The sequence below is a fragment of the Acinonyx jubatus genome, chromosome C1 (genome assembly GCF_027475565.1).
Source record: "Acinonyx jubatus isolate Ajub_Pintada_27869175 chromosome C1, VMU_Ajub_asm_v1.0, whole genome shotgun sequence".
Classification (NCBI taxonomy): Eukaryota; Metazoa; Chordata; class Mammalia; order Carnivora; family Felidae; genus Acinonyx; species Acinonyx jubatus.
Genome location: NC_069381.1, coordinates 171,260,451 through 171,286,533, shown reverse-complemented (window position 1 = coordinate 171,286,533; position 26,083 = coordinate 171,260,451). Strand labels below are relative to the sequence as shown.

General features: G+C 34.9%; 1 protein-coding gene across 3 annotated transcripts in view; it reads left to right on the top strand.

The window, feature by feature from the left end:
* Nucleotides 1–24,663, top strand: part of ZSWIM2 (zinc finger SWIM-type containing 2) — a 31,910-nt gene extending 7,247 nt beyond the window's left edge. For 2 of the 3 annotated variants that reach the window (XM_027055073.2, XM_027055077.2), the window contains exons 4-9: nt 1,825–2,035; nt 11,691–11,942; nt 15,435–15,519; nt 16,215–16,327; nt 22,679–22,832; nt 23,764–24,663. In XM_027055073.2, the coding sequence (XP_026910874.1) occupies nt 1,825–2,035; nt 11,691–11,942; nt 15,435–15,519; nt 16,215–16,327; nt 22,679–22,832; nt 23,764–24,570 (1,622 nt within the window). In that variant the 3' untranslated portion in view covers nt 24,571–24,663. The remainder of the gene's footprint in view (nt 1–1,824; nt 2,036–11,690; nt 11,943–15,434; nt 15,520–16,214; nt 16,328–22,678; nt 22,833–23,763) is intronic. The other variant, XM_027055080.2, reaches the window with a different exon arrangement.
* The last annotated feature ends 1,420 nt before the right edge of the window (nt 24,664–26,083 follow it).

Here is a 26,083-nt window from a genome sequence, read left to right as displayed (position 1 = left end):
AAAAAAGGCTGTCCTACAGAACACAAAAAAATGCCAGCTATAAGGTTCACTGTAATCTGTTCGTTCCTGGCAAATTAAATAAATTTCCATTCTTCCATACATCTAACATACCCTTAGAAGGTCTAAAGTATCTTCATATAACTTTTTTAAATGCAAAAAGAAATGACATAAGGCAAACAAACATAACATTTCATTGATTTACTATTGCTTATTCAATAGGTTTTATTCTGTGTCTGTGTATCATTCTTATTTTAACTAATTTTCTTTTATGTTAATGAAGTTGAACATCTTCCATTGCCCTCTGATAAGATTAGCTGTCTTGCTCTTCTCTATAAAAGAATATTCTTTCATAGTCTCATACATTAATTTTTTAAATTAATTTCAGAAGAGTTTGTTTCTGCCTTTCATTTTCCAATTCATGTTATACCACATAAGACATTTATGGCCAGCTCCTCTTATGAACTTTTATGTTTCAATAATTCTGCTGCCCTAGGAAATCTTTATTCCCAAAAGCACAGTTTTTGTTCTTCATTTTCCTCCCTGTCTTTTTTAGAGAGCAGATGTTGCTCTGTCTCTGTGACAAATAGCTCTCATCCTCCAAAGTAATGGTTAATTAAATTATGTTACCCTCTTACATTCCACCTGCCACCCCACCTCATGCAAGGAACAGAGATTTCTATATTGTTCTATGATGTTTTCAGTATTCTTAGTGTTTAATTTTGAAGTCTTTCCAGAAAAAATGAAGGTTTTATTATCTTGCAAGTATTTTAAAATTTATTAAATAATGTATTAAATGTATTAAAGAATGTATAAAATGAATAGAATTCAAGAGGACCAATAACAGATGGCATTTAAATTATGGCATGTTAAGGAGAGAGAAAAGGAAAGGAGCCTGGGATGGAGAAAGGAATAAAGAATCTAGGATTCCCTGATCAAAACTAAATGTATTAGGAACAATTTCTTATAAGGACAGTAGGATGGAGAAAATTCATAATTCAAAGAATGCACATCCCAAGATTATAAGCAACATAGTTCCAAACAGATTATTCAGAAGAATACTAACCAAATCTGTGAAAGATGCGGCTACCAAGACACTCTTGTAGAAACTGAAAACCAAGACAGGAGAGTAGTTACAATTGAGTCTTGCTCTCCTGTTATCTATTCATTCATTATTCACCTAACAAAGACTAATTTCACTAACTACTCAAATATCCCTGTTTCCCCTTTATGTATTTGTGTCCATTTCTTTTGGTGGTATGTTGATAAAATATTATTTATGGACAAATTGAACAGATTAAAATCTAAGACATGATTATAACACCAATCCAAGGACGAACACTGTCATATAATTAATGCAAAACCTTTACAATGCAACATTTGCACTGACTCTTTTCAATTATAAGAAAAAAAATATAATTTCCATTCATTTATTTTTATGTTTATTTATGTTTTAGGGAGAGAGAACAAGTCAGGGAGGGGCAGAGAGAGAGGGAGACACAGAATGTGAAGCAGCCTCCAGGCTCTGAGCTATCAGCACGGAGCCTGGCATGGGGCTCAAACCCATGAACTGTGAGGTCATGACCTGATTTGAAGTCAGATGCTTAACCAACTGAGCCACCCAGCACCTCCCATTCTTTTTATCAATGACTCTTTTTTGACCTTCTGGTTCTGAAAAAAAATACAAGAAGTGGTAAATCTCAGTGTAACAATTCAATCAAGACTGTCTTTCTGATATTTGAAAGAAAATTCTTTCAGCATAAGTTATTTACATTTCTGTATATCTAGTTTTGCCACTGAATTTTAATACTTTGGGATTCTTCATAGGTGCTTTGCAGTTAGGTCTTGTGGAAAGAGAAATCAGTGACTTGCTTCGAGGGATACATCGAGTTCAAACTCCACAACAAGGAACAAATGATGAAACTGTGCATATTGAAGAAGATGGGTACATTAAACAGAAGGAAATTGGTTCAGATGATATCTGCTCTATTTGTCAAGAAGTACTTTTAGATAAAAAACTTCCTGTCACATTTTGCAGGTGACATGTTTTTTCTTTATCTTTGTTATTGAAGTACAACTAAAATACATTATATTAGTTTCAGGTATGCAGTATAATGATTCAGCCGTTCTGAGGAATATTTAGTACTCCTCAAGATAAGTGTACTCTTAATCTGCGTTATCTATTTCACCCATTCCCCTACTCACCTTCCCTCCAACAACCACCAGTATCTTTTCTGTATTTAAGAGTCTGGTATTTTGCTGATCTTTTTATTGTTGTTGTTCATTTGTTTTGTTTCTTAAATTTCACATATGAGTGAAATCATATGGTATTTGTCTTTCTTTGGCTGATTTATTTCACTTAGGATTATACCATCTAGGTTAATCCATGTTGTTGCAAATGACAAGGTCTTATTCTTTTCTGTGGTTGAGTAATATTCCATTCTGTGTGTGTATGACACCTTCTTTATCCATTCATTTGTTGATGGACACTTGGGTTGCTTTCACATCTTGGCTATTGTAAATATGCTGCAATAAGCATAGGGGTACATATATCTTTTGAATCCATGTTTTTGTTTTCCTTCAGCAAATTACCTTTAGTGAAATTACTAAATCATGGTAATTCTATTTTTAATTTTTTGAAGAACCACCATACTGCTTTCCATAGTGGTTGCACCAGTTTGCATTTCCACCAACAGTGCATGAAGGTTCCTTTTTCTCCACATCCTTGCCAACACTTGTTATTTTTTGTGTTTTTTGTGTCAGCCATTCTGACAGGTTTAAGGTGATATCTCTTTGTGGTTTTATATGCATTTCTCTGACGGTTTGTGATGCTGAGCATCTTTTCATGTGTATATCAACCATCTGTATGTCTGCCTTGGAAAATGTCAGTTCAAATCCTCTGCCCATTTTTTGATCAGATTATTTGGGGGTTTTTGGTGTTGAGTTATATAAGTTCTTTATATATTTTGGATATACCAAAATCAGATATATCACTTGAAAATATCTTCCCCCATTCAGTAGGTTGCCTTTTGGTTTTGTTGATGGTTTCCATTGCTGTGCAAAAGCTTTTAATTTTGATTAGTCCCAAATAGTTTAATTTTGATTTTGTTTTCCCTGACTGAGGAGACATATCTAGAAACATGATTCTATGGCTGCAGTCAAAGAAATTATTGCCTGTATTTTCTTTGGGGATTTTTATGGTTTTGGATCTCACTTTTCTTTAATATTTTAGAGTGAGAAAGGGAGAGCATGAGCGGGAGGAGTGGGAGAGAGGAAGAGAGAGAATCCCAAGCAGGCTCCACATTTAGTACCGTGCCAAACACAGGGCTCGATCCCACAACCCTGAGATCATTATCTGAACCAAAATCAAGAATTGGATGCTCAACTGACTGAGCCACCCAAGCACCCCCAGGTCTTACATTTATATCTTTAATCCATTTTGAGCTGATTTTTGTGTGTGGTGTAAGAAAGTGGTCCAATTTTATTCTTTTTGCCTATAGCTATCTAGTTTTCCCAGAACCATTCATTGAAGAAACTGTCTTCTCCTCATTGTAAATTCTTGCCTTCTTTGTTGTAGATTAATTGACCATACAAGTGTGTGTTAATTTTGGGCCCTCTATTCTGTTCTGTTGATCTGTGTGTCTATTTTTGTGCCAGTATTATACTGTTTTCAATTACTACAGCTTTATATATATCTTAAAACTTGGAATTTGAAGTGCCAGCTTTATTTTTCTTTCTCAAGCTGTCTTTGGCTATCTTTGAGGTTCCATACATATTTTAGGATTATTGGTTCTAGTTCTGCCAAAACTGTTGTTTGTCTTCTGATAGAAATTACATTGACTCTGTAGATTGCTTTGGGTAGTGTGGACATTTTCATAGTATTAATTCTTTCAGTCCTAGGGCATGGAATATCTTTCCATTTGTTGTCTCATCTTCAATTTCTTTCATCAATGTTTTATAGTTAGGTTTATTCCTAAGTATTTTGTTCATTTTGATGCAATTATAAATGGGATTTTTTTTCTTTGTTTCTCTTTTTGCTACTTCATTATTAGTGTACAGAAATATAATAGATTTCTGTAAATTGATTTTGTATCCTGTGACCTTACTGAATTCATTTATTAGTTCTAGTGTTTTTTGGTGGTGTTTTAAAGGTTTACTATATATAGTATTCTGTGATTTGCAAATACTGAATGTTTTACTTCTTACTTACTAATTTGGATGCCATTTATTTATTTTAGCCTGGTTGCTGTGGCTAGGACTCTCAGTATTATATTTAATAAAAACAGTGAGAGCAGACACCCTTATCTTATTATGATCTTAAAGGAAAAGCTCTCAGTACTTCACTGCTGAGTATGATTTTAGTGTGGGTTTTTTATATATAGTCTTTATTATGTTGAGAAATGTTCCCTCTAAATCTACTTTGCTGAGAGTTTTTATCATGAATGGATGTTGTACTTTCTCAATGCTTTTTCTGCATCTATTGAGATGATCATATGGTTTTTGTCCTTTCTCTTACTAATATATCATGTTGATTGATTTTTGAAATTTTTCTAGGGATAGAGAGAGAGACAGAGGATGAGCAGGGGAGGGGCAGAGAGAGAGGGAGACACAGAATTCGAAGCAGGCTCCAGGCTCTGAGCTGTCAGCACAGAGCCCGACACGGGGCTCAAACCCACAAACCACAAGATCATGACCCAAGCCAAAGTCAGACGCTTAACCAACTTAGCCACCTAGGTGCCCCTGTTTTATTTACTTTTTAGAGACAGACAGAGACAGAGAATGAGCAGGGGAGGGGCAGAGAGAGGGAGACACAGAATCCAAAACAGGCTCCAGGCTCTGTGCTATCAGCACAGAGCCCAACACAGGGCTCGAACTCGTGAACGGCGAGATCATGACCTGAGTCGAAGTCAGAAACCTAACTGATTGAGCCACCCAGGCACCCCTCCTTCTTCATTTCTGATTTTATTTGAGTCCTCTCTCATTTTCTCTTGATGAGTCTGATAAAAGGTTTATCAATTTTATTGATTTTTTCAAAGAACCAACTACTGGTTTCATTGATCTCTTCTATTGTTGGGGGGCAGGAGTTGTCTCTATTTCATTCATTTCTACTTTAATTTTTATTATTTCCTTCCTTCTACTGGCTTTGGGCTATGTTCCTTTTCTACCTCCTTTAGGTATAAGGTTAGGTTGTTTATTAGAGATCTTTCTTGCTTCTTGAGGTATATCTGTATTGCTATAAATTTCTCTCTTTGATCAGCTTTTGCTGCATCCCAAAGATTTGGACCATTGTGTTTTCTTTTTTAGTTGTCTCCATGTATTTTGATTTCCTCTTATTTTTTTGATTAACCCATTCATTGTTTAGTAGCATGTTATTTAGCCTCCATATATTTGCATTCTGTTTGATTTCTAATTTCATAATGTCATGATCAGTAAATGTGCATGATAAGATTTCATTCTTTTTAAATTTATCGATATTTGTTAGTGACCTAATATGCAATTTATTCTGGAGAATGTTCCATGTGCACTTGAAAAGACTGTGTAGTCTGCTGTTTTGGGATATAATGTTCTGAATATCTGTTAGGTCCATCTGGCCAGTCCTGTCATTCAAAGCTACTCCTTCCTTGTTTATTTTCCGTCTGGCAGATGTATCCATTGATGTAAGTGGGGTGTTAAAGTCCCCTGCTGTTATCGTATCATTGTCAGTTTATTCCTTTATGCCTATTAATAGGTCCTTTCTGGCTTTAGGTGCTTCCATGTTGAGTGCATAAATATTTACAGTTGTTATATCCTTTTGTTGGATTGTTCCCTTTATCATTATTAGTGTCCTTCCTTTTCTCTTGTCACAGTCTTTGTTTTCAAGTCTATTTTGTCCAGTATAAGCATTGCTACTTCAGCTTTCTTTTCACTTTCATTTGCATGGTAAGTGGTTTTCTAGCTCTTCATTTTCAATCTGCATATGTCTTTAGGTCTGAAGTGAGTCTCTTGAAGGTGACATATAGATGAGTCTTTTTTTTTGAAAAATATTTGCTAACATTTATTTTGTACGAGATAAAAATGGGTCCCAGAAAGGCTAAATGAATAGACCACAATCATACACGTTGTTAATAAAAGAACTATAACACATAACTCTCTCATAATAACGTAATTAAAAATTCTTCAAAAAACCCATTAGCTCTATCTGAGAAAAAGACTAAAGCTAATTTTTCTTTTTTTTTTTTAATATGAAATTTATTGTCAAATTGGTTTCCATACAACACCCAGTGCTCATCCCAACGGGTACCCTCCTCAATGCCCATCACCCACTTTCCCCTCCCTCTCACCCTGCCCCTCCCCCCGTCAACCCTCGGTTTGTTCTCAGTTTTTAAGAGTCTCTTATAGTTTGCCTCCTTCCCTCTCTGTAACTTTTTCCCCCTTCCCCTCCCCCATGGTCTTCCATTAAGTTTCATAGGATCCACATAAGTGTGAAAACATATGGTATCTGTCTTTCTCTGTATGACTTATTTCACTTAGCATAACACTCTCCAGTTCCATCCATGTTGCTACAAAAGGCCATATTTCATTCTTTCTCACTGCCAAGTAGTATTCCATTGTATATATAAACCACAACTTCTTTATCCATTCATCAGTTGATGGACATTTAGGCCCTTTCCATAATTTGGCTATTGGTGAAAGTGCTGCTATAAACATTGAGGTACGAGTGCCCCTATGCACCAGCACTCCTGTATCCCTTGGGTAAAATCCTACCAGTACTATTGCTGGGTCATAGGGTAGATCTATTTTTAATTTTGTGAGGAACCTCTACACTGTTTTCCAGAGTTTGCAATCCCACCAACAGTGCAAGAGGGTTTCAGTTTCTCCACATCCTTGCCAGCATCTATAGTCTCCTGATTTGTTCATTTTAGCCACTCTGACTGGTGTGAGGTGATTTCTCAGTGTGGTTTTGATTTGTATTGCCCTGATGAGGAGTGATGTTGAGCATCTTTTCATGTGCCTGTTGGCCATCTGGATGTCTTCTTTAGAGAAGTGTCTATTCACGTCTTCTGCCTATTTCTTCACTGGATTATTTGTTTTTCGGGTGTGGAGTTTGGTGAGTACTTTATACCTTTTGGATACTAGCCCTTTGTCTGATATGTCATTTGCAAATATCTTTTCCCATTCTGTCGGTTCCCTTTTAGTTTTGTTGATTGTTTCCTTTGCAGTGCAGAATCTTTTTATCTTCATGAGGTCCCCATAGTTCATTTTTGCTTTTAACTCCCTTGCCTTTGGAGATGTGTCAAGTAAGAAATTGCTGCGGCTGAGGTCAGAGAGGTTTTTTCCTGCTTTCTCCTCTAGGGTTTTGATGGTTTCCTGTCACATTCAGGTCCTTCATCCATTTTGAGTTTGTTTTGTGTTTGGTGTAAGAAAGTGGTCTAGTTTCATTCTTCTGCATGTTGCTGTCCAGTTCTCCCAGCACCATTTGGTAAAGAGACTGTCTTTTTTCCATTGGATATTCTTTCCTGCTTTGTCAAAGATTAGTTGGCCATACTTTTGTGGGTCCAATTCTGGAGTCTCTATTCTATTCCATTGATCTATGTGTCTGTTTTTGTGCCAATACCATGCTGTCTTGATGATTACAGCTTTGTAGTAAAGGCTAAAGTCAGGGATTGTGATACCTCCCGCTTTGGTCTTCTTCAATATTACTTTGGCTATTTGGAGTCTTTTGTGGTTCCATACAAATTTTAGGATTGTTTGTTCTAGCTTCGCAAAAAAAAAGAGAACTACAGGCCAATATCCCTGATGAATATGGATGCAAAAATTCTCAACAAGATACTAGCAAATCGAATTCAACAGCATATAAAAAGAATTATTCACAATGATCAAGTGGGATTCATTCCTGAGCTTCAGGGCTGGTTCAATATAGGCAAATAAATCAATGTGATACATCACATTAATAAAAGAAAAGATAAGAACCATATGATCCTGTCAATAGATACAGGAAACGCATTTGACAAAATTCAGCAACCTTTCTTAATAAAAACCCTCAAGAATGTCAGAATAGAAGGAACATACGTAAACATCATAAAAGCCATTTATGAAAAGCCCACAGCTAATATCATCCTCAATGGGGAAAAACTGAGAGCTTTCCCCCTGAGATCAGGAACACGACAGGGATGTCCACTCTCACCGCTGTTGTTTAACCTAGAGTTGGAAGTTCTAGCATCAGCAATCAGACAACAAAAGGAAATCAAAGGCATCAAAATTGGCAAAGATGAAGTCAAGCTTTCACTTTTTGCAGATGACATGATATTATACATGGAAAACCCAATAGACTCCACCAAAAGTCTGCTAGAACTGATAAATGAATTCAGCAAAGTCACAGGATATAAAATTAATGTACCGAAATCAGTTGCATTCTTATAAACTAATAATGAAGCAACAGAAAGACATAAAGAAACTGATCCCATTCACATTTGCACCAAGAAGCATAAAATACCTAGGAATAAACCTAACCAAAGATGTAAAAGATCTGTATTCTGAAAACTATAGAGAGCTTATGAAAGAAATTGAGGAAGATACAAAGAAATGGAGAAACAGTCCATGCTTATGGATTGGAAGAATAAATATTGTTAAAATGTCAATACTACCCAAAGCAATCTACACATTCAATACAATCCCAATCAAAATTGCACCAGCATTCTTCTCAAAGCGAGATGAGTCATATATATATATATATATATATATATATATATATATATATATATATATATTTACTCACCCTGTGTCCTTTGATTGGAACATTTAATTCATTTATATTTAAAAGTATTTATTGGTATATATGTACTTATTGCCATTTTGTTACTTGTTTTATGGTTGTTTTTGTAGTTCTCTGTTCCTTTCTTCTTTCTTGCTCTCTTCTCTTGTGGTTTGATGGCTTCCTTTTGTGTTGTGCTTGGATTCCTTTCTCTTTACTTTTTCTATATCAATTATAAGGTTGTTTTTATATGGTTGTCATTTTTATGTGTGGTTGCCATTAGGTTCATATATAACATCCTATGAATATAATAGTCTATATACGTTAAATGTTGCTTTAATTTGTTACTTTAATCTAAAGTACTAGGCTTGTAGTTGGGCAGCATTAGTAGTCACACCAGATGTCTGCCCTCAGCCTGTCTGTTGGAGCTGCAGTCATGCTGAAGTGCAGAGTGCTCTCCTGTGTTGTCACCTGAGAGGGCTTCATTGGTAAATGGAGCCAGATGTCAGACTAGATGCCTACCTCCAGTCCATCTGTTGGGGCTGTTGTCACACCTGTCTGCAGGGTACTCTCTCTGCCTTGTCTCCTGAGAGGCTTTCGTGGGTGGATGGGTCCAGAAGTCAGACCCCATGCCTGCCCCCATTCTGTGTGCCCATGCTACAGTTGCACTGATTGACAGGGCAGTCTCTGAGCTTCCAACTGTAAGATTTGGCTTCTGGGACTGTGGGTGCACTGGTGTGTGTAGTTACCTTCTCCTCTCCCGAGAGCAGGAGTCGCTTTAGAGTGGTGCTGGTCCTTGCCAGGGCTGCCTACGGAGCATGTTAGGGCAAGAGCTGCTATGGGGGGACACCTACTGAGTGGGGCAAGTTGGTTGTCATGGATCCACATGATAATGTGAGGGCCAGAAGCACTGCAATAGCAAGATAGGTGGAAAGTGTTTAGCTGATTGCTACAAACATCCAGGTATCTAGCCTATGGGGCTGGGAAGAGGATAGAAATGGCACCCACCAGCTCTTTTGTTCTTGAAGTCTCTTAATGATCCTTGCCCTTCTAGGGCATGTTCTGAAATTAGTAAATAATCTCCTTCATGTGTACCCGCTGGTGCTTTTCAAACTGCTGCTTTTATTACTATATCTGGGCTGGGTTATTTGTTATGCTGGCTCTTTAACGGCAGGGACTCAGTTTCCTATCACCCTCTGGCTCTCCTGGAGCTAGGCCCTGCTGGCAGTGTTAAGCCCCATTGGTTTTCAAAGCCAAATGTTATGGGGACTTGTCTTCCCAGTGCAGGTTCTCTGTGCCTGAGGTGCCTGGTGTGGGGTCTGATTCTCTCACTTCTCCATGCTTGTGTTGCCCTTCCCATTGTGGTTAACCTCCACATGGGTTTAGTTCTTGACCACGTCTCTGCTCCCCCTACACTTTTGAATGTTACATTCTCTCTACGATGAACTGTGAAAAATATGTTTTGCCAGTCTTTGGTTGTTTCTGAGTTAATTGCACTGATGTAGCTGTTATCTCAGTGTGTCCATAGGACAACGTGACCTCAGGATTCTCCTACTTTGCCATCTTCCCAGTGTTCTACGTGTTTTTTTCCTTTGGTGATTTAAAGCTTATGAAAAAATTCTAATTTAATATGTTTGTAATTTCTTGTTAGGAGACATGTTGATAGAAAAACAATAAAAAGCTTTATGTATTGCTTAATTTATATTTAAATGGCCTTCTTTTGTTTCCTAACATATATGTTGTAACAGGTCCTGTTCTTATTCTAAATATTTCTAGGCTACAACATAAAGGGTGAAAATTAAAATCTAACTCCACTTTATTCCCTTCTCCCTTCTCCACTTTAAGCTATTAAGGTAGGATAATTTTCACATTTTTGTTTTATACCCATTGGCTCAGAGAAGTTACAAAGAATTTTCTGAGTAAAGATAGTACTTTAATATTCTAAAAATTCCTTTCAGTTTCAAATTCTATCTTTCAACCTAAGTAATTCAAATTTTTACCTATACACAAACATTTATTGAGAGTGTCATATTCATACTATTCTTCAAGGCACTGTAAAGTTGGACTTGGATATTTGGGCAACCATTTGCTATTGAATTTTTCATTTTCTTACTCCTGATTATTTGCCAAAATTTTCATCCATGTAGTTTTTCATGTAGCAGCTTCTTTTTTTTATTTTTTTAATGTTTATTTATTATTGAGAGAAACAGAGACAGAATGCGAGTGGGTTGGGGCAGAGAGAGAGGGAAGCACAGAATCTGAAGCAGGCTCCAGTCTCTGAGCTGTCAGCACAGAGCCTGACACGGGGCTCAAACTCACAGGCTGTGAGATCATGACCGGAGCCGAAGGCGGACACTCAACCGACTGAGCCACCCAGGCACCCCTCATATGGCAGCTTCTGTTGCATGTTTTTAAATTATTAACTGTTTCCCAAAATATTATTTCTCTCAGTAGATATTTTTCAGGTACTATCAAGTATTGTGATTTCTAGAAAAATGAGGTGATACCCCTGCTCTCAGTGATGTCTTTCATTTAAAAATAATTACTATTGTTACAATTTTCTTTTTGGTCAAGATTATATTTATCCTGACTTTAAAAATGAAAAATACTGGAGTGCCTGAGTGGCTCTCTTCATCTCAGGGTTGTGGGTTTGAGCCCTAGGTTGGGTGTAGAGATTACTCAAAAATAAAATCTTTAAAAAAAAGAAAATGATGCAAAATTGTTTGCCACCATTTCATTGGAATGGGGGAGAATTTGTTAGGAATTCTGGTGTATAGATTAAAGATGATAGATTAGGTAGGTGAATAAGATAGTGTTTATGTGTATAATCAAGCCATATCTGGAAAACTGGTTCAGAATCTGTTTTTATAGGAAACAAAGATGGTAGCACAGAAAGTTTTATTTATATAAATACATATAACTTTGATGGATACAAATGGTAAACTCATTTTATTTCTAACAGGTTTGGCTGTGGCAATAGCCTTCATATAAAATGCATGAAGATCCTAGCTAATTATCAGGATATGATATCAAATGCTTCCATGTTGAAATGTCCTCTATGTAGGAAAGAGTTTGCACCAATAAAACTTATTTTAGAGGAATTCAAAAACTCTAGCAAACTTGTAACTGCAGCTGAAAAAGAGCGACTGGACAAACACCTTGGAATTCCCTGTAATAACTGTAAACAATTGCCAATTGAGGGGAGATGTTATAAGTAAGTGTCATCAGTAAAATGATAAACATGTTTTCTAACTCTTTTTAACATTAGAAGACTTGAAGCATTAGAGTACTAGTCATTTAGTCTGGGTTCTTCCTTCTGTATGTAGTATGTTTGAGTAAGTGATGGTTGCTTATTTAGGATTTCCAGACTGGTGATCTATGTCAGCCTAGTACCTCAAAAACTCATTGTTTTATTCCTTCACTTACAGAAATGTATTGGCTTTGCACTCCAGTCTAGATTGAGAGTCTGAAGTAGCATTCTGTCCTGGAAGCTCTGGACACAGGCTTGTTGCTTTGGCCTAAATGAGTTTCCAAATTCAGAACCCTCCACTTCTAGACCTCTCAGCTTCTGTAACTTTCTTTGAACCATCATTGATACTGCCAAAAACTTCTATAATTGAGCTAGAGGGATATTGACTAGATTGACTGAATATTTAATTGAGTTTCCTGAACTCCACATTTCAACAAGTACATGTGTTTTTTGTTTCAATCCTATGCTTCAATGGCAATAAGATAATTATTAGAGAAAACAGTTTTTGTTACTTTTGTACTTAATCCCCAAACTTTCCCGCAATTGCCACACTAAAACATCAATTAATTGCTATGCTTAGGAATTGTGTTTTAATTAAAATTTTAGCTTAACTCTATGTGAAGAAAATATTTTTTTCCAGTCTTCCTAGAAATACATTATGATGAGCCCAATTCATACATTTTTTTAGAACCCTCTCATAAAATCATAAAACTGTTTTTAATCACTCCTGTTAGCAAATGGTAACTTTTCTGGTTTATAGTGTTTTAGTTCTTTGTTTTCCTTATGTGTCACATAGAAGAAAATCAACTGGATCACTGTAAGTAAGAGTCTTTACTGGAAAATGACTGGCCTGAGAAGACTCCAAAGGAACATTTAACTTGAGAAAGGTCAGAATTTTTGTGAAGGTTTAGCAGGTATTCAGCTAGCATCAGGAATGTTAGTTAAATAGGCTCCAGAAAAAGGAAGGACTTGATCTTCGGTATTAGCAACCATTGTTTTCAAGAGGTACAGATCCAAACAGTAAGAAGCTAAGATAACATGTGAAAGAGGGGGTTGGGAGGAACAGCTGTGAGAGATGAGGACATGAAGCAGACATGGTGTAAAATTCTCAGTCCTCATTGTTACCTGTTCCTCAAATTATTAGAGTGTGGCTTTTGTAGATAATTTCAAATCTTTCTTTTAAGTATTTTGTTAATGGTAGTGCACTCTTTTCCTCTGAGTTTTCTGACTGCTCTCTCTGTCTTTGTGGATGATTCTTCACACTACCCCTTGTACAGGAGGAAAAAATTTTCTATACCTTTCTAGGTTCTTTCATCTGGTCTATTAATTAAACTGACGTAAGACAGATTAATAGCAGAAAAAGCAAATTTAAATTTGTTCATGCAGGAGCCTCACACTGACATGAAAGTTTCAAAGACAAGCATTTAAGGCTTAGAAGCCATCCTGGGCTAAGGAGAAAGGGGGTAGGAGTTCGTGTCTTCAAAGGGAAAGAGGACAATTTATGGGAAGATGGGAAAAACAAATGTCAAGCCATGGTGAGACAATAGGACACAGAGAGGAATTTGAACAAAGAGGTCCTGCTGAGCTCCCTCCAGTTTACCATACCTAGTACATACTCTTTGCAGTTATCTCTGGTGATAGCTCTCTTCCTGGACTGGGCCTCTATCTAAATTCCTTTAGGTAGTTGAGGGGGAGATAAAAAGCTCTTCCTGACTCTTTTTGGGCCTTGATTGACTTGAGCTCAAAGTAATCCACATGCCAAAGTGGCACATTCTGGGGAGACTTGTTCCAAATACAGGCATTCTCCACTGTTTTGCTCCCTGCTTACTGCCCTACACTAGGAGAATAATTTCTCCACTCTAGGTTTGGCTTACAATTACTTACCTCTATATCAGTCCTCTCTTACAAATTAAAGAATTTATTTCAATATTTGTGACTTCACCTTCATTTCATTCCCTCAGATACTGACATTTTAGTCATTAGCCTGAAAAACTATTCCCAGTAGTTTTAGTAATGTATTGAGTAGGAGACAAACTAGAAAGCTTTTCAGTTCCTTCTTCATTAGAGTTTTACAACAGAGCTACTTCTTTTAAGAAGTTAATTCTAAATACATATATATATGTGTGTGTGTGTGTGTGTGTGTGTGTGTGTGTGTGTGTATATATATATGTGTATATATGTATATGTATATACATATGTATATATGTATACATATGTATATGTATACACACACACACACATATATATGTTGAAATATAGAGATACTTAATTTTTTCTTGCCTAGCAAAATTTGGTGTATCAAATAAAATGCTCCATTGCTATGATTGGTTAATGTTAAAATAATAACAATAATAAATTAGTGCATGTGCTTCTAAATGTTTAAAGGACATATTTTCCCAGATTTCTCATGGAAATAGTTTTCTAAAACTTTAATAACTTGCGTAAGAAAATAAGTTTGTTTGATTACTGCCCAGAATATTATTTGTTTGGTAAATATTGCTGCAAGTAAATTAAAATTATGTACTTATTGCAAATTTTTTTATAAATGATGTAAGTTTGAGATTAAAGCTTTTGTGGAAAGTGAAGTTTCTGTTTATTTAATAACTTTTTATACATATAACTTTTTACATATTGTGAAAAAAAAGGGAATATAATTTTTATTTTTAAGAAGTATTCTGCTAAGCACAACTCTCGCATTCTTGAAACAATTGGAAAACACTGGCTAATCAAACAATAGACTATCTAATAGGCTATAAATCCTATAGGAATTTAGATAAAGAAAGAAATGAAAATTAAGGTACTGTGGAAAGAAATCATGGAAGGATTGTGTGGTAGACAAAATAATGCCTTCCCAAATATGTCCACATTCTTATGCCCAGAACTTACCTAACATAGGGGAATTAAGGTTGCAGATGTAATTAAGATTGCTAAACACCTGACCTTGAAGTAAGAAGATTATTCTTGATTGCCTGGGCCAAATGTAATCACAAGTGTTCTTAAAAGTGGAAAGGGAGGCAAAAAAAGAGTCAGAGGGAGATGTGACTTTAGAAGAAAAGCCCAGAGAGACAAAGCATTGCTTGCTTTGAAGATAAAGGAAAGGACAACAAGCTAAGCCAAGGAAGGTAGACAGCTTCTAGAAAATGGAAAGACCAAGGAAAGGGGTCCCCTTTAGAACCTCCAGAAACAAATGCAACCCTGTTGACCCTTTGATTTTGGTCCCTTGAGACCTATGTCAGCCTTCTATCCTACAAAACTATAAGATAATTAAGTTGTGTTGTTAAGCTGCTAAATTTGCTGTAATTTGTTACAGTAGTGGTAGGAGGATAATAACAGGTGAGAAAAGATGGGCCTTGTCCTATCTGCCTAGTTCCGAGGAAATTTTAGCTGGAATTTTTCACCTAAACCATCAAAATAATTGGTTTTTTTCTTGTATGTCTTAATATTTTGCCTTTTTAGGTGTACCAAATGCATAGAATATCACTTATGCGAGGAATGTTTTGATAGTTGCTGCCATCTTTCTCATCCCTTTACATTTCGTGAGGTACAGTTTCCATCTTGAATTATATGGTGTTTGTATTTATCCTGTTGTAAATCTAAATAAAGTAAATCTAAGAATAATAATACATAACACTTTGGAATAGAGATGATTGTTTTTTAATAAAAACCTAAGACTATATTTTTAGGAGAATTCTTTTTCATAGAGATGTACAGTGCAACTAACTCTCACATTGGTAGTTTATAAAATCTAACAATAACAAACATCTGATGACATTACACATAAATCTTAAGTATAGGAATTACAGCCACTAAACTTGAAAATTCATTTTAAAAAAAGCTCAGCATTTCTAATTGGCATAACTTATTGACAACAACTTATGGTTTTAAATTTTCTTACATCAACAATAATGAAATTTTATTTCAATCCTTTATACTGTATACTTAGAAGTAAATGCCTCCTGATGTTGTATAATAATTCTACCTTCTACCTATTAGACAAGATAAAACATCCACAAAAAAATTACTATTATTCATTAATATTCTTACCTTAAAAAGTAATGTTATTATAGTAGCTTTACAGTAGTATATTAGACTCACTAATAATTTATAAATTTTTAATGTTAAAATTTTTTAAATGAATATTATTCACATTATGTTGTTAATATGTGGCTGATTTTAATCCACAAAATTAAAAATTTCCATGATTTGCAAAGTAACATTTATTTTTACCTATTACAGAAGAGAAATCAAAGATGGAGATCACTAGAAAACAGATCAGATGAAACTGTAAAATATGTAGATATTAAAAATGAGACAGAAGAAAAGATGCCACATTTTCAAGGAAAGCAAGGGTAAGATTCTCAGTGAAGCTTACATTTCTTTTGTGACTTGGGACATTTAAATAATTTTTCAGTTTGAATAAGTTTTATTCATTCCTTTATTCAGTAAATATTAATTATATCCTAGTACCATTATTATGCAAGTAAAAAGGAAGGCTTTAGAGTCAGACTGCTTGAATCTAATCCTTGTACAACTATAAGTTGGCAGTGTGACTTTTGGGCTAGTTAACTACTTTGCTTCTCTTCCACATTTTTTTCATCTTTAAAATGTGGATGGGGTGCCTGGGTGGCTCAATCAGTTGAATGTCTGACTTCAACTCAGGTCATGATCTTGTGGCTCGTGAGTTCGAGTCCCACATTAGGCTCTGTGCTGACAACTCAGAGCCTACTAGCCTGCTTCAGATTCTGTGTCTCCCTCTCTCTCTGCTCCTGCTCTGCTCGTGCTCTGTCTCTCTCTCTCTCTCAAACATTAAAAAATAAATAAATAAATAAATAAATAAATAAATAAATAAATAAAATGTGGATAATTATAAAACCAGCCTCATAGGAATTTTGTGAATATAAAATGGTTCAGACACACAGCAAATACTCAAATAATGTCTGTTATTATTAATACTACCAGAGATTCTACTAGGCATTAGGGATATAGTAGTTTCCTCAGTAAATAATTGATCATCTAAGTAAATGTAAAATTAAAAATGACATAAGTTATTAAAAAAATACAGGGGGATTTGATACTTGTTTTGAAGCGATTGATCTCTAGGGGAAGGAAGTCTTTTCTGCCTCCCCCACTGTTTCTCCCTCATGGAGGAAGAATGCTGAGTGGATTGGTTGTATTTCACAACCTTGATTGAGCTGTTTATTAGTGGACAGGCCTTCAAATTTTTTGTCATATTCCTTATTAAAGAAAATTAAATATACTGTGTATTATTAACACATTAGCTATAAAAATATACAAAAGAAATAATTTTGAAAGGATATGGGATAAAATTAGTTTTTAAAAATAACTTCAGGGGCACCTGGGTGACTCAGTCAGTTAAGTGTCTGACTCGATTTCGGCTCAGGTCATGATCTCACAGTCATGAGATGGATCCCCATGTTGGGCTCTGCACTTAATGTGGGGCCTGCTTAAGATTCTCTCCCTTCCTCTCCCTCTGCAGCTCCTCCACTTGCACTCTCTCTCTGAGTAAATAAATAAATAAATAAATAAATAAATAAATAAAGTCCCTTTATTAGTAATAATAATAATTTTAGTGAATTATCCAAATAAAAATTGTCCTTACTCTCATTAACACAAAAACACACATACATTTCTGTCCAATCCAGTGGATATTTACCCATGTCCTGTGGGTGCTTCAGACACTTTGTAGACCACAGGTCTTATGAAGCATAAAATAACTTGTGGGTATGTAATAAGCCTATACTAAGGCTCTCCATCTCCATTTCCTCTGGCTCTGGCTAGGTTCCTAGGCTCTGGCTGTTACACTTCAACCTATTTGGATAATAAATTGTATAACTAAATGTGTTGAAGATATTGTAGGTAGAGACAAGAGAACATTAAGGTAGAGAAACATTCTAGGCAGAGAAAGTGGATTAAATAAAAGGAGAGAGTTTCAAGATAAGGAATACTCACCACATTAAATAATAAAAATACACAGGTATTTTTTTTTAGTTGACAATCACAGGTATTTTTTTTAGTTGACAATTAGATGATCTTGGTAAAAGCAGTTTCTGCAATATTATGGAAATATATCTGTAGAGTGATAAGAAACACAATAGAACATAGCATGCAACCCATGAATCAATGAGTAATTTTGACTTTCAAGTCTTATTATTTAAGAAATACATTTCTAAATTTTAATTCCAGTATAATTGACATACAGTGTTATATTAGTTTCAGGTACACAATAGAGTGATTCAACAATTCTACATATAACTCAGTTCTCATCCTGATAACTGTACTCAATCCTCTTCACATACTTCATGCATCCCCTACCCACCTCCCCTTTGGTAACCACCAATTTGTTCTCTATAGTTAAGAGTTTTTTGAGGTGCCAGGGTGCCTCAGTTAGTTTAGTGCCCAACTCTTGATTTTGGCTCAGGTCATTATCTCATGGTTCATAAGTTCAAGCCCCATGCTGGGGGAGCCTGCTTGGAACTCTCTCTCTCTCTCCCTGTCTCTCTGCCCTTCCCCTACTCTCATTCTGTCTCTCTCTTTCTCCCTCTCTCTCTCTGTCTCTGTCTCTGTCTCTATCTCTCTCTCTCAAAATAAGTAAATACTTAAAAAAAAAAGAGAGTTTTTTGGCTTGTCTCTTTTTTTCTTTTTTTGTTTCTTAAATTCCACATATGAGTGAAATCATATGGTATTTGTCTTTTTCTGACTGACTTATTTCACTTAACATTATACCCTCTACATCCCATGTTGTCATAAATGGCAAGATTTCATTCGTTTTTATGGCTGAGTAATATTCCATTGTGTGTGTGTATACTTCTTTTTTGTCCATTCATCTACCTTCTTTGTCCACTCATCTATTAGTGGACATTTGGGTTGTTTCCATAATTTGGCTATTGTGTATAATGCTGCAATAAACATAGGGGCACATATATTCTCTCAAATTAGTGTTTTCATATTCTTTGTGTAATACCCAGTAGTGTGATTACTGGATCATAGAATACTTCTATTTTTAATTTTTTGAGGAACCTCCATATTGTCTTCAATAATGGGGCCATACCAGTTTGCATTCCCACCAATAGTACAAGAGGGTTCCTTTTTTGTCCACATTCTCACCAACACATGTTGTTACTTGTATTTTTTATTTTAGCCATTCTGGAAGGTGTGAGGTGATATCTTATTGTGATTCCCTGATGATTAGTGATGTTGAGCATCTTTCCATGTGTCTGTTGACCATCTGTAAGTCTTCACTGAGGAAATGTCTGTTCACGTCCTCTGCCCACTTTTAATTAGATTATTTGATTCGTGTTGAGTTTTGTAAGTTCTTTATACATTTTAGATGCTAACCACTTGTCAGATAAGTCATTTGTAAATATCTTCTCCCATTCAGTAGGTTGGCTTTTAGTTTTGTTTGTTGTTTACTTTGCTGTGCAGAAGTTTTTTTTATTCTTATTTTGATGTAGTCCTAATGGGTTTTTTGTCTTTTTTGCTTTTTTTTTTTTTGCTTTTGCTTCTCTTTCCTCAAGAGACATAGCTAGAAAGATGTTCTTATGGCTGATATTTGAAGAGTTACTGCCTGTGCTCTCTTCTATGATTTTTATGGTTTCAGGTCTCACATTTAGGTCTGCAATCCATTTTGAGTTGATATTTGTATATGATGTAAGAGAGTGGTCCAGTTTCATTCTTTTGCATATAACTGTGCAGCTGTCCACAAACCATTTATTGAAGATACTTTTCTTCCATTGCATATTCTTGCCTCCTTTGTTGACGATTAATTGGCCATATAATTGTGGGTTTATTTTTGGACTTTCTGTTCTGCTCCATTGATCCACATGTCTGTTTTTCTGCCAGTACCATACTGTTTTGATTACTACAGCTTTGTAATACAACTTGAAATCTGGAATTGTGATACCTCCAGCTTTGTTTTTCTTTTTCAAGATGTCTTTGACTATTCAGGGTCTTTTGTGATTCCATACAAATTTTAGGGTTGTTCTAGTTCTGTGAAAAATGCTGTTGGTAGTTTTTTTTTTAAGTTTATTTATTTATTTTGAGAGAGAGAGAGAGAGAGAGCGCCTGCATGAAAGTGGGGGAAGGGCAGAAAGAGAGACAGAGGATCTGAAGCAGGCTCTGTGCTGACAGCAGAGAGCCCAGTGTGGGGCTCAAACCTACGAACCATGAGATCATGACCTTAGCTAAAGTCAGATGCCTAACTGACTGAGCCACCCAGGTGCCCCTGTTAGTATTTTTATAGAGATTGCATTAAAGCTGTAGATTGCTTTGGGTAGTATGGACATTTTAACAATATTTTTTTTCAATTCATGAGCATGGGATGTTTTCCCATTTGAGTGTTGGCACTGCACTTGTTCCCACACATGTCTGTGTATCTAGACTGGGGGCTAGGGGAGGGAAATGGTGCCCACCAGCTATTTGGTTCTTGGAATTATCTCCCAAAGATTGCTTCCTCTCCAGCACATACTCTGAGATTTGCAAATACATCTCCTTCCTGTATATCCCAGGCGTTTTTTAAACTGCTATTTCTATGCTGATCTCAGTGGGGCTGTTTGTTTTGCTCTTTTAGGGTGGAGACTCAGTTTCTTATCCCTCTGGCTCTCCCAGAGCCAACCCTTTTGATTTTTAAAGTTCCAGTTGTTAAGCCCCACTGATTATAAGAACTCACAAAGTTAGGCCCCTCTAGTTTTCATAGCTAAATGTTATGGGGATTTGTCTTCTCTGTGCAGATTCCCCATGCCTGAAGTGCCTGGTTTGGGGTCTGGTCCTCCCCCCTTTCCACACTAATGGCATCTCTCCCCATTCTGGATGGTACCACAGGTCAGTTTGGCTCCCAACTGCATCTCCACCCTCCTTACCTTCTTTGATGTAGACTCTTCCCTACATTTAGCTGTGAACAGTCTGTTCTTCCAGTCTTCATGTCATTTTTTGGGTTATTTAACCTGATGTGAGTGTTATGTAGGTGTACAAATGGGACAAGGTGATCCTAAGATACTCCTACTCTGCCATCTTCCCCAGAAGTGTGGAAATACATTTTGTAAGGCTATAGTTGTCATACTGACTCCTCTGATGGATCTGGCAAAGTAAATTGAAAACCTTCTGGAAAAAAATTCACCATTCTAGATGCCATTAAGAACATTATTCATGGGGAGAGGTCATAATATTAACATTAACAAGAGTTTGGAAGAAGTTGATTCCAACCCTCATGGATGATTTTGAGGGGTTCACTATTTCAGTGGAGGAAGTAACTGCAGATATGGTGGAAATAGCAAGGGAAATAGAATTAGAAGTGGAGCCTGAATATGTGACTGAATTGCTGCAATCTCATGATAAAACTTAAATAGGTGAGGGGTTGCTTCCTATGGATGAGCAAAGAAAGTGGTTTCTTGAGAGAGAATCTATTCCTGGTGAAGATGCTGTAAAGATTGTTGGAATGACAACAAAGGATTTAGAATATTATATCAACTTAGTTAATAAAGCAGCTGTAGGGTTTAAGAGTATTGATTAATTTTGAAATAAGTTCTTCTGTGGGTAAACTGCAATCAAGCATCATCACATGCTACAGAAAAATCATCCATGGAAGGAAGTGTCAGTTGATGAGGCAAACTTCATTGTTATCTTGTTTTAAAAAATTGTCTCAGCCATTCCAACCTTCAGCAACCAGCACCCTGATCAGTCAGCAGTCTTTAACATTGAGACAAGACCAGCAAAATATTATAATGCACTGACAGCTCAAATAATGTTAGCATTTTTAACAGTAAGGCATTTTTTAGTTCAAGTATGTACATTGCTTTCTCAAACATAGTATTGTCGCACACTTAATAGATTACAGTATAATGTAAACATAACTTTTATGTGTACTGAAAACCAAAAAATTCATTTGACTTGCTTTACTGTGGTACTCACTTTATTGTGGTGGTCTGGAACCAAACCCACAATATCTCCAAGGTATGCCTGTATTTGAACTATGTTCTGAATAACTTTTGAATAATAGGAATGTGTCTAACCTTTAGCTAAGTTGTGTTTTTAAATGTTTATCTGTGTCATCAGTTGGTAATGGCATCAAATAGCAGTTAATTTACATTGATCTGAGTTATGTTGGTTCGTACTTCTGGTACAAAAATGGGTTTGGTACTTTTAGAGTCACATTAACATAGTCTAACAATACTAAAGTAGTAAACATATCCCAAGGGAAAATGAGTTTCCTCCTAGATTCATATCTACCAATTTATCATAGTAGCCTGAAATATTTAATGTGGCTTACTGTGCCCCTTACTTCCTACCAGATGGCAGAGTGAATTGGATTGTATTTTTCTAAACACAAGGTGTATGTGTTGGCTCAGACTGAAATAATTTGAGTATATGTTTCTTATTAAAATTTTGTTCTTGTTTCATATACATTAAAAAGTGCAAATCAAAAAATTTCAGGTTAGGGTTTTTATTTGAAATGACTAAATTAAATTTTGTTATTTATGAAGTTGATGTTGAGGTTGGATCTATCTTGTTCAGCATCAATATAGATTTTTTAACTTTATAGTGTATGAGATTTATTACCTTCAGTTCAAGAAAATATTGGAATCGTTTACATTATTTATATGGAGGTAATTTACCTGTGCTATTGACTACTTCCTGATCTATAATCACATATAAACATTAATATCTTTCTGCTCATTCTCATTCAGCCAAGTTTACACACCAAAACAAGTGGTAAAGTCACTGCCTCTCTTACTGATTACAAAAACTAGTAAGCTGCTTGCTCCAGGTTACCAGTGTCGACTTTGTTTGAAGGCATTTTGTCTTGGTCAACATACAAGATTGCTACCATGTGCTCACAAGGTAGAAGTCACATCATTTTAGTTTGTCTTTCCTTGTAGGGCCAGTGTTTATAAATGAATTGACAGTTTAAGTTTCTCCTGCCACTTTTTAGTTATATCATGTGCAGAGATGTTCATATTGAACAGTGTATGGTAGAAGAGCCCTAGCAGAGACCATTGAGAAGGCAGCTCTGTCCCCTGTGGATGGATTTTTGTTGATTAGGACTCATTTCTATATATGCTATCCAGAAAAGATAAATGGCTCTTCAAGTTAGATTATTTTACCTTACTTCAGTTACTTGCAGAAAGAAAAAGCTTATAGAATATTAACCTAACGTGTTTTGTGATTCTTTGGCTGAAACAGACGCTTAATTTGACATAGTTTTTATTTCAAATGAATTCACTAGAATTAAAGTCTAATGTTGTTTGATCATTATATATTTGGTAACCAGGTTTTTTTCTGAAATAAAGTTACTGTAAATATTTATAGCTTTAGAGTCACCTTTATTTAAAATGTCTGATAGGTTGTTTTCTTCCCAAGAATGTGATTTATTTTTATATCTTTTTATATCTTATATTTTACCATTTTATATCTTACCATTACCAGATCTATTTCCAAGTCTAGTTGGTTATGACTATTTTTATTATTTAATACATGTCATTCATTAGAAAGCAACAGTGAAATTGATGACTTAAGTAGTAAGATTTCATGAGATTACAAAAAAAATCCATAGAAGGATTTCCATTTTAATGTTGAAAATAGACATCAGTCCATAACCAATTCAGTTTTACTCTTCAAAATATTTCCATAAAACTTGATAAATTATAGTTATCTTCCATTTTGCTAGTTTTAATAATAACATAATAATGAAACCTGGAGAAATTTGCATAGATAATGTACATTATAAACAAGACAATTATATCTCTGATTAATTCGTAATTTTTTTTTTTAGTTTCATAGGAAATGTATTGACAGTTGGTTATTATACAAGTGCAATTCATGCCCTATTGATGGACAAGTTATATATAACCCTTTAATCTGGAAAGATACAGCAGTAAATGGACACACACATCAGTCCATTTCAAACACAAACATCACTCATCTGTCAAAACAGGAAGAACCAGAACTTTTCATTCCTGGTACTGGATTAGTCTTAAAACAAAATAGACTTGAAATTTTACCTAGCATACCTCAACATGATTCTGAAAAGTTGAATACACCTGAAAGTCCAACAGATACCTATCAGAATATAACAATAGATGATCTATTCTCCATCAAGTTAGATGATTCAAACTCAAGAAGATTAATCTATGAATATAAAATTAGCCAACATTTCCCCAAGTATCTTCAAGATTCACTCACTGAACACATTGGAAAAATGTCATCTCAAGCATTTCTTCCTTCCATTACTAACAAGAATATTATATGTCTCACTGCAATGGAAAGCCCATGTATCAGTGAAAAATGGCACACTAGTCAAAGCCAGAAGATGGCCAAGGACTGTAAACGTATTAACCACAATCCAAAGAAGACTCTTGGTACTAGAATAAAAGACAAGAAGAGATCAAATACTTCACTACAAGAAGATTTAAATCTTATTGTCAGTTGGGGTACAAGTAAACTTAGTTTGTCTAAAAGATATAGTAATTATATGAGAAAAGTTAGACAAAAATGTAATCTGTCAAGAAGGCCTGTATCTCACCATTTAAATACAAAAAGTACTGAGCTATCTTTAATATTGGAAGGAGTTCAGTTATGAAAATGCATGTTTTATTAACATCAGAAAATGTTTGAATATTGAACATAAAAATGTTTCATTTGTAGAACATAAACATCGTATACTCTTGACAAATGTGTATAGAATTCTTTGTTGTCATTTTGCCTATTTGTCTGAATGACTAGGTACACTTAAATGACCCCATTCCTTATAAGACTTAAATCATTAGGTGCTTTGATCAATATGTTCAGGATATTAATTATGAATAAGTTTTAAAATTTTTATTTCATACTGATTAAAATAACTATTTTTACTTAAATTAAGGAAATAGATTTTCCTTGCATGGAGTCACTGTTTTTAAACATTGAACTTGATACATGTAACATGGAAGGATTCTTTCTAGGTCTTTGTGTATTTTTTGCATTTTAATATTCATACAAACCTATAGGAATATTCACACAAACCTATAAGAAAATCCAGATGGTAGTTGTCTCTTTCACTTTATATCCATAAAGGTATTTTTTATACATTAAAGTAAAATAAAATATAGTGCTGTAAGTTATGCCACATTTACAATGGTTTCACTTATTTCAAGAAACTTATAAGTACTACCAAATTTCTTGATACAATCAGTATTAAAGGATCTGTTTTTTTTAAACCAGCCCCATTTCCAAAATAATGAACTATTGTTTCAAAATATTCACTTGAAAAATATAACCCTTAGATTCTTATTTTGCTTATTTTTAAAAAATTTATGGCTCAGTATCTTTTCAAATTTTTGTATTAAAATATTGATATTATTTCATTGACTTTTATTATCTATGACAAGGAAAAAAACCTCACATAATATTTTTGTCACAGTGTTAATGGAATACATAGTTCTATGAAACAGATCTTGAAGACATCAAGCAGAGAAAGTTCTTTGAAATAGCATTTGAATTTAAAGAAATGACTAAATTGAAGTTAATCACAGACAGAAATCACTAAAATGTAGTTCAGAAATAGTAACCGAGAGTTCATTAGACCATGAGCTACATTTTTAAATGAATGGAAAATTTGGTTCATTTTTGATATGCAAATGGAGGACCAAATACATTTGTCAGCAATCACAAATTTTATCAGCCTTTTTTTTTTCCCTTGCTAAGTTAAGGTGAAGCAAACTGCAAAATAACTTTCCAATTAATCAAATATTATTTATGTTCTAATTGATATTCTTTTTAAAAGAATTCTTCCAAAAGGAAAAAGGAAAGAAAATGCTTTGGAAAGCAAAGTATATGAAAGAGATACAAAAGAACCATAAGAAATTGGGATGTTAGTAAAGAAAAAAAAAAGATTTATTATTTAGTTTAAAGAAAGATATACTATGGACACTATTCCTATACTAGTCAAACTTATCATGATCATTCTGCAATTATTTGAGTTTTTATTATTGCAGTAGTATACTATACATAAAATACTACACCCATGATTTTGAAAGGAGAGTAGATAACTACTGGAATAAAAATTTCTTAGGTTATGAGCAAGCTTTGCCCTGAAAGAGTTAGGGATATGAATT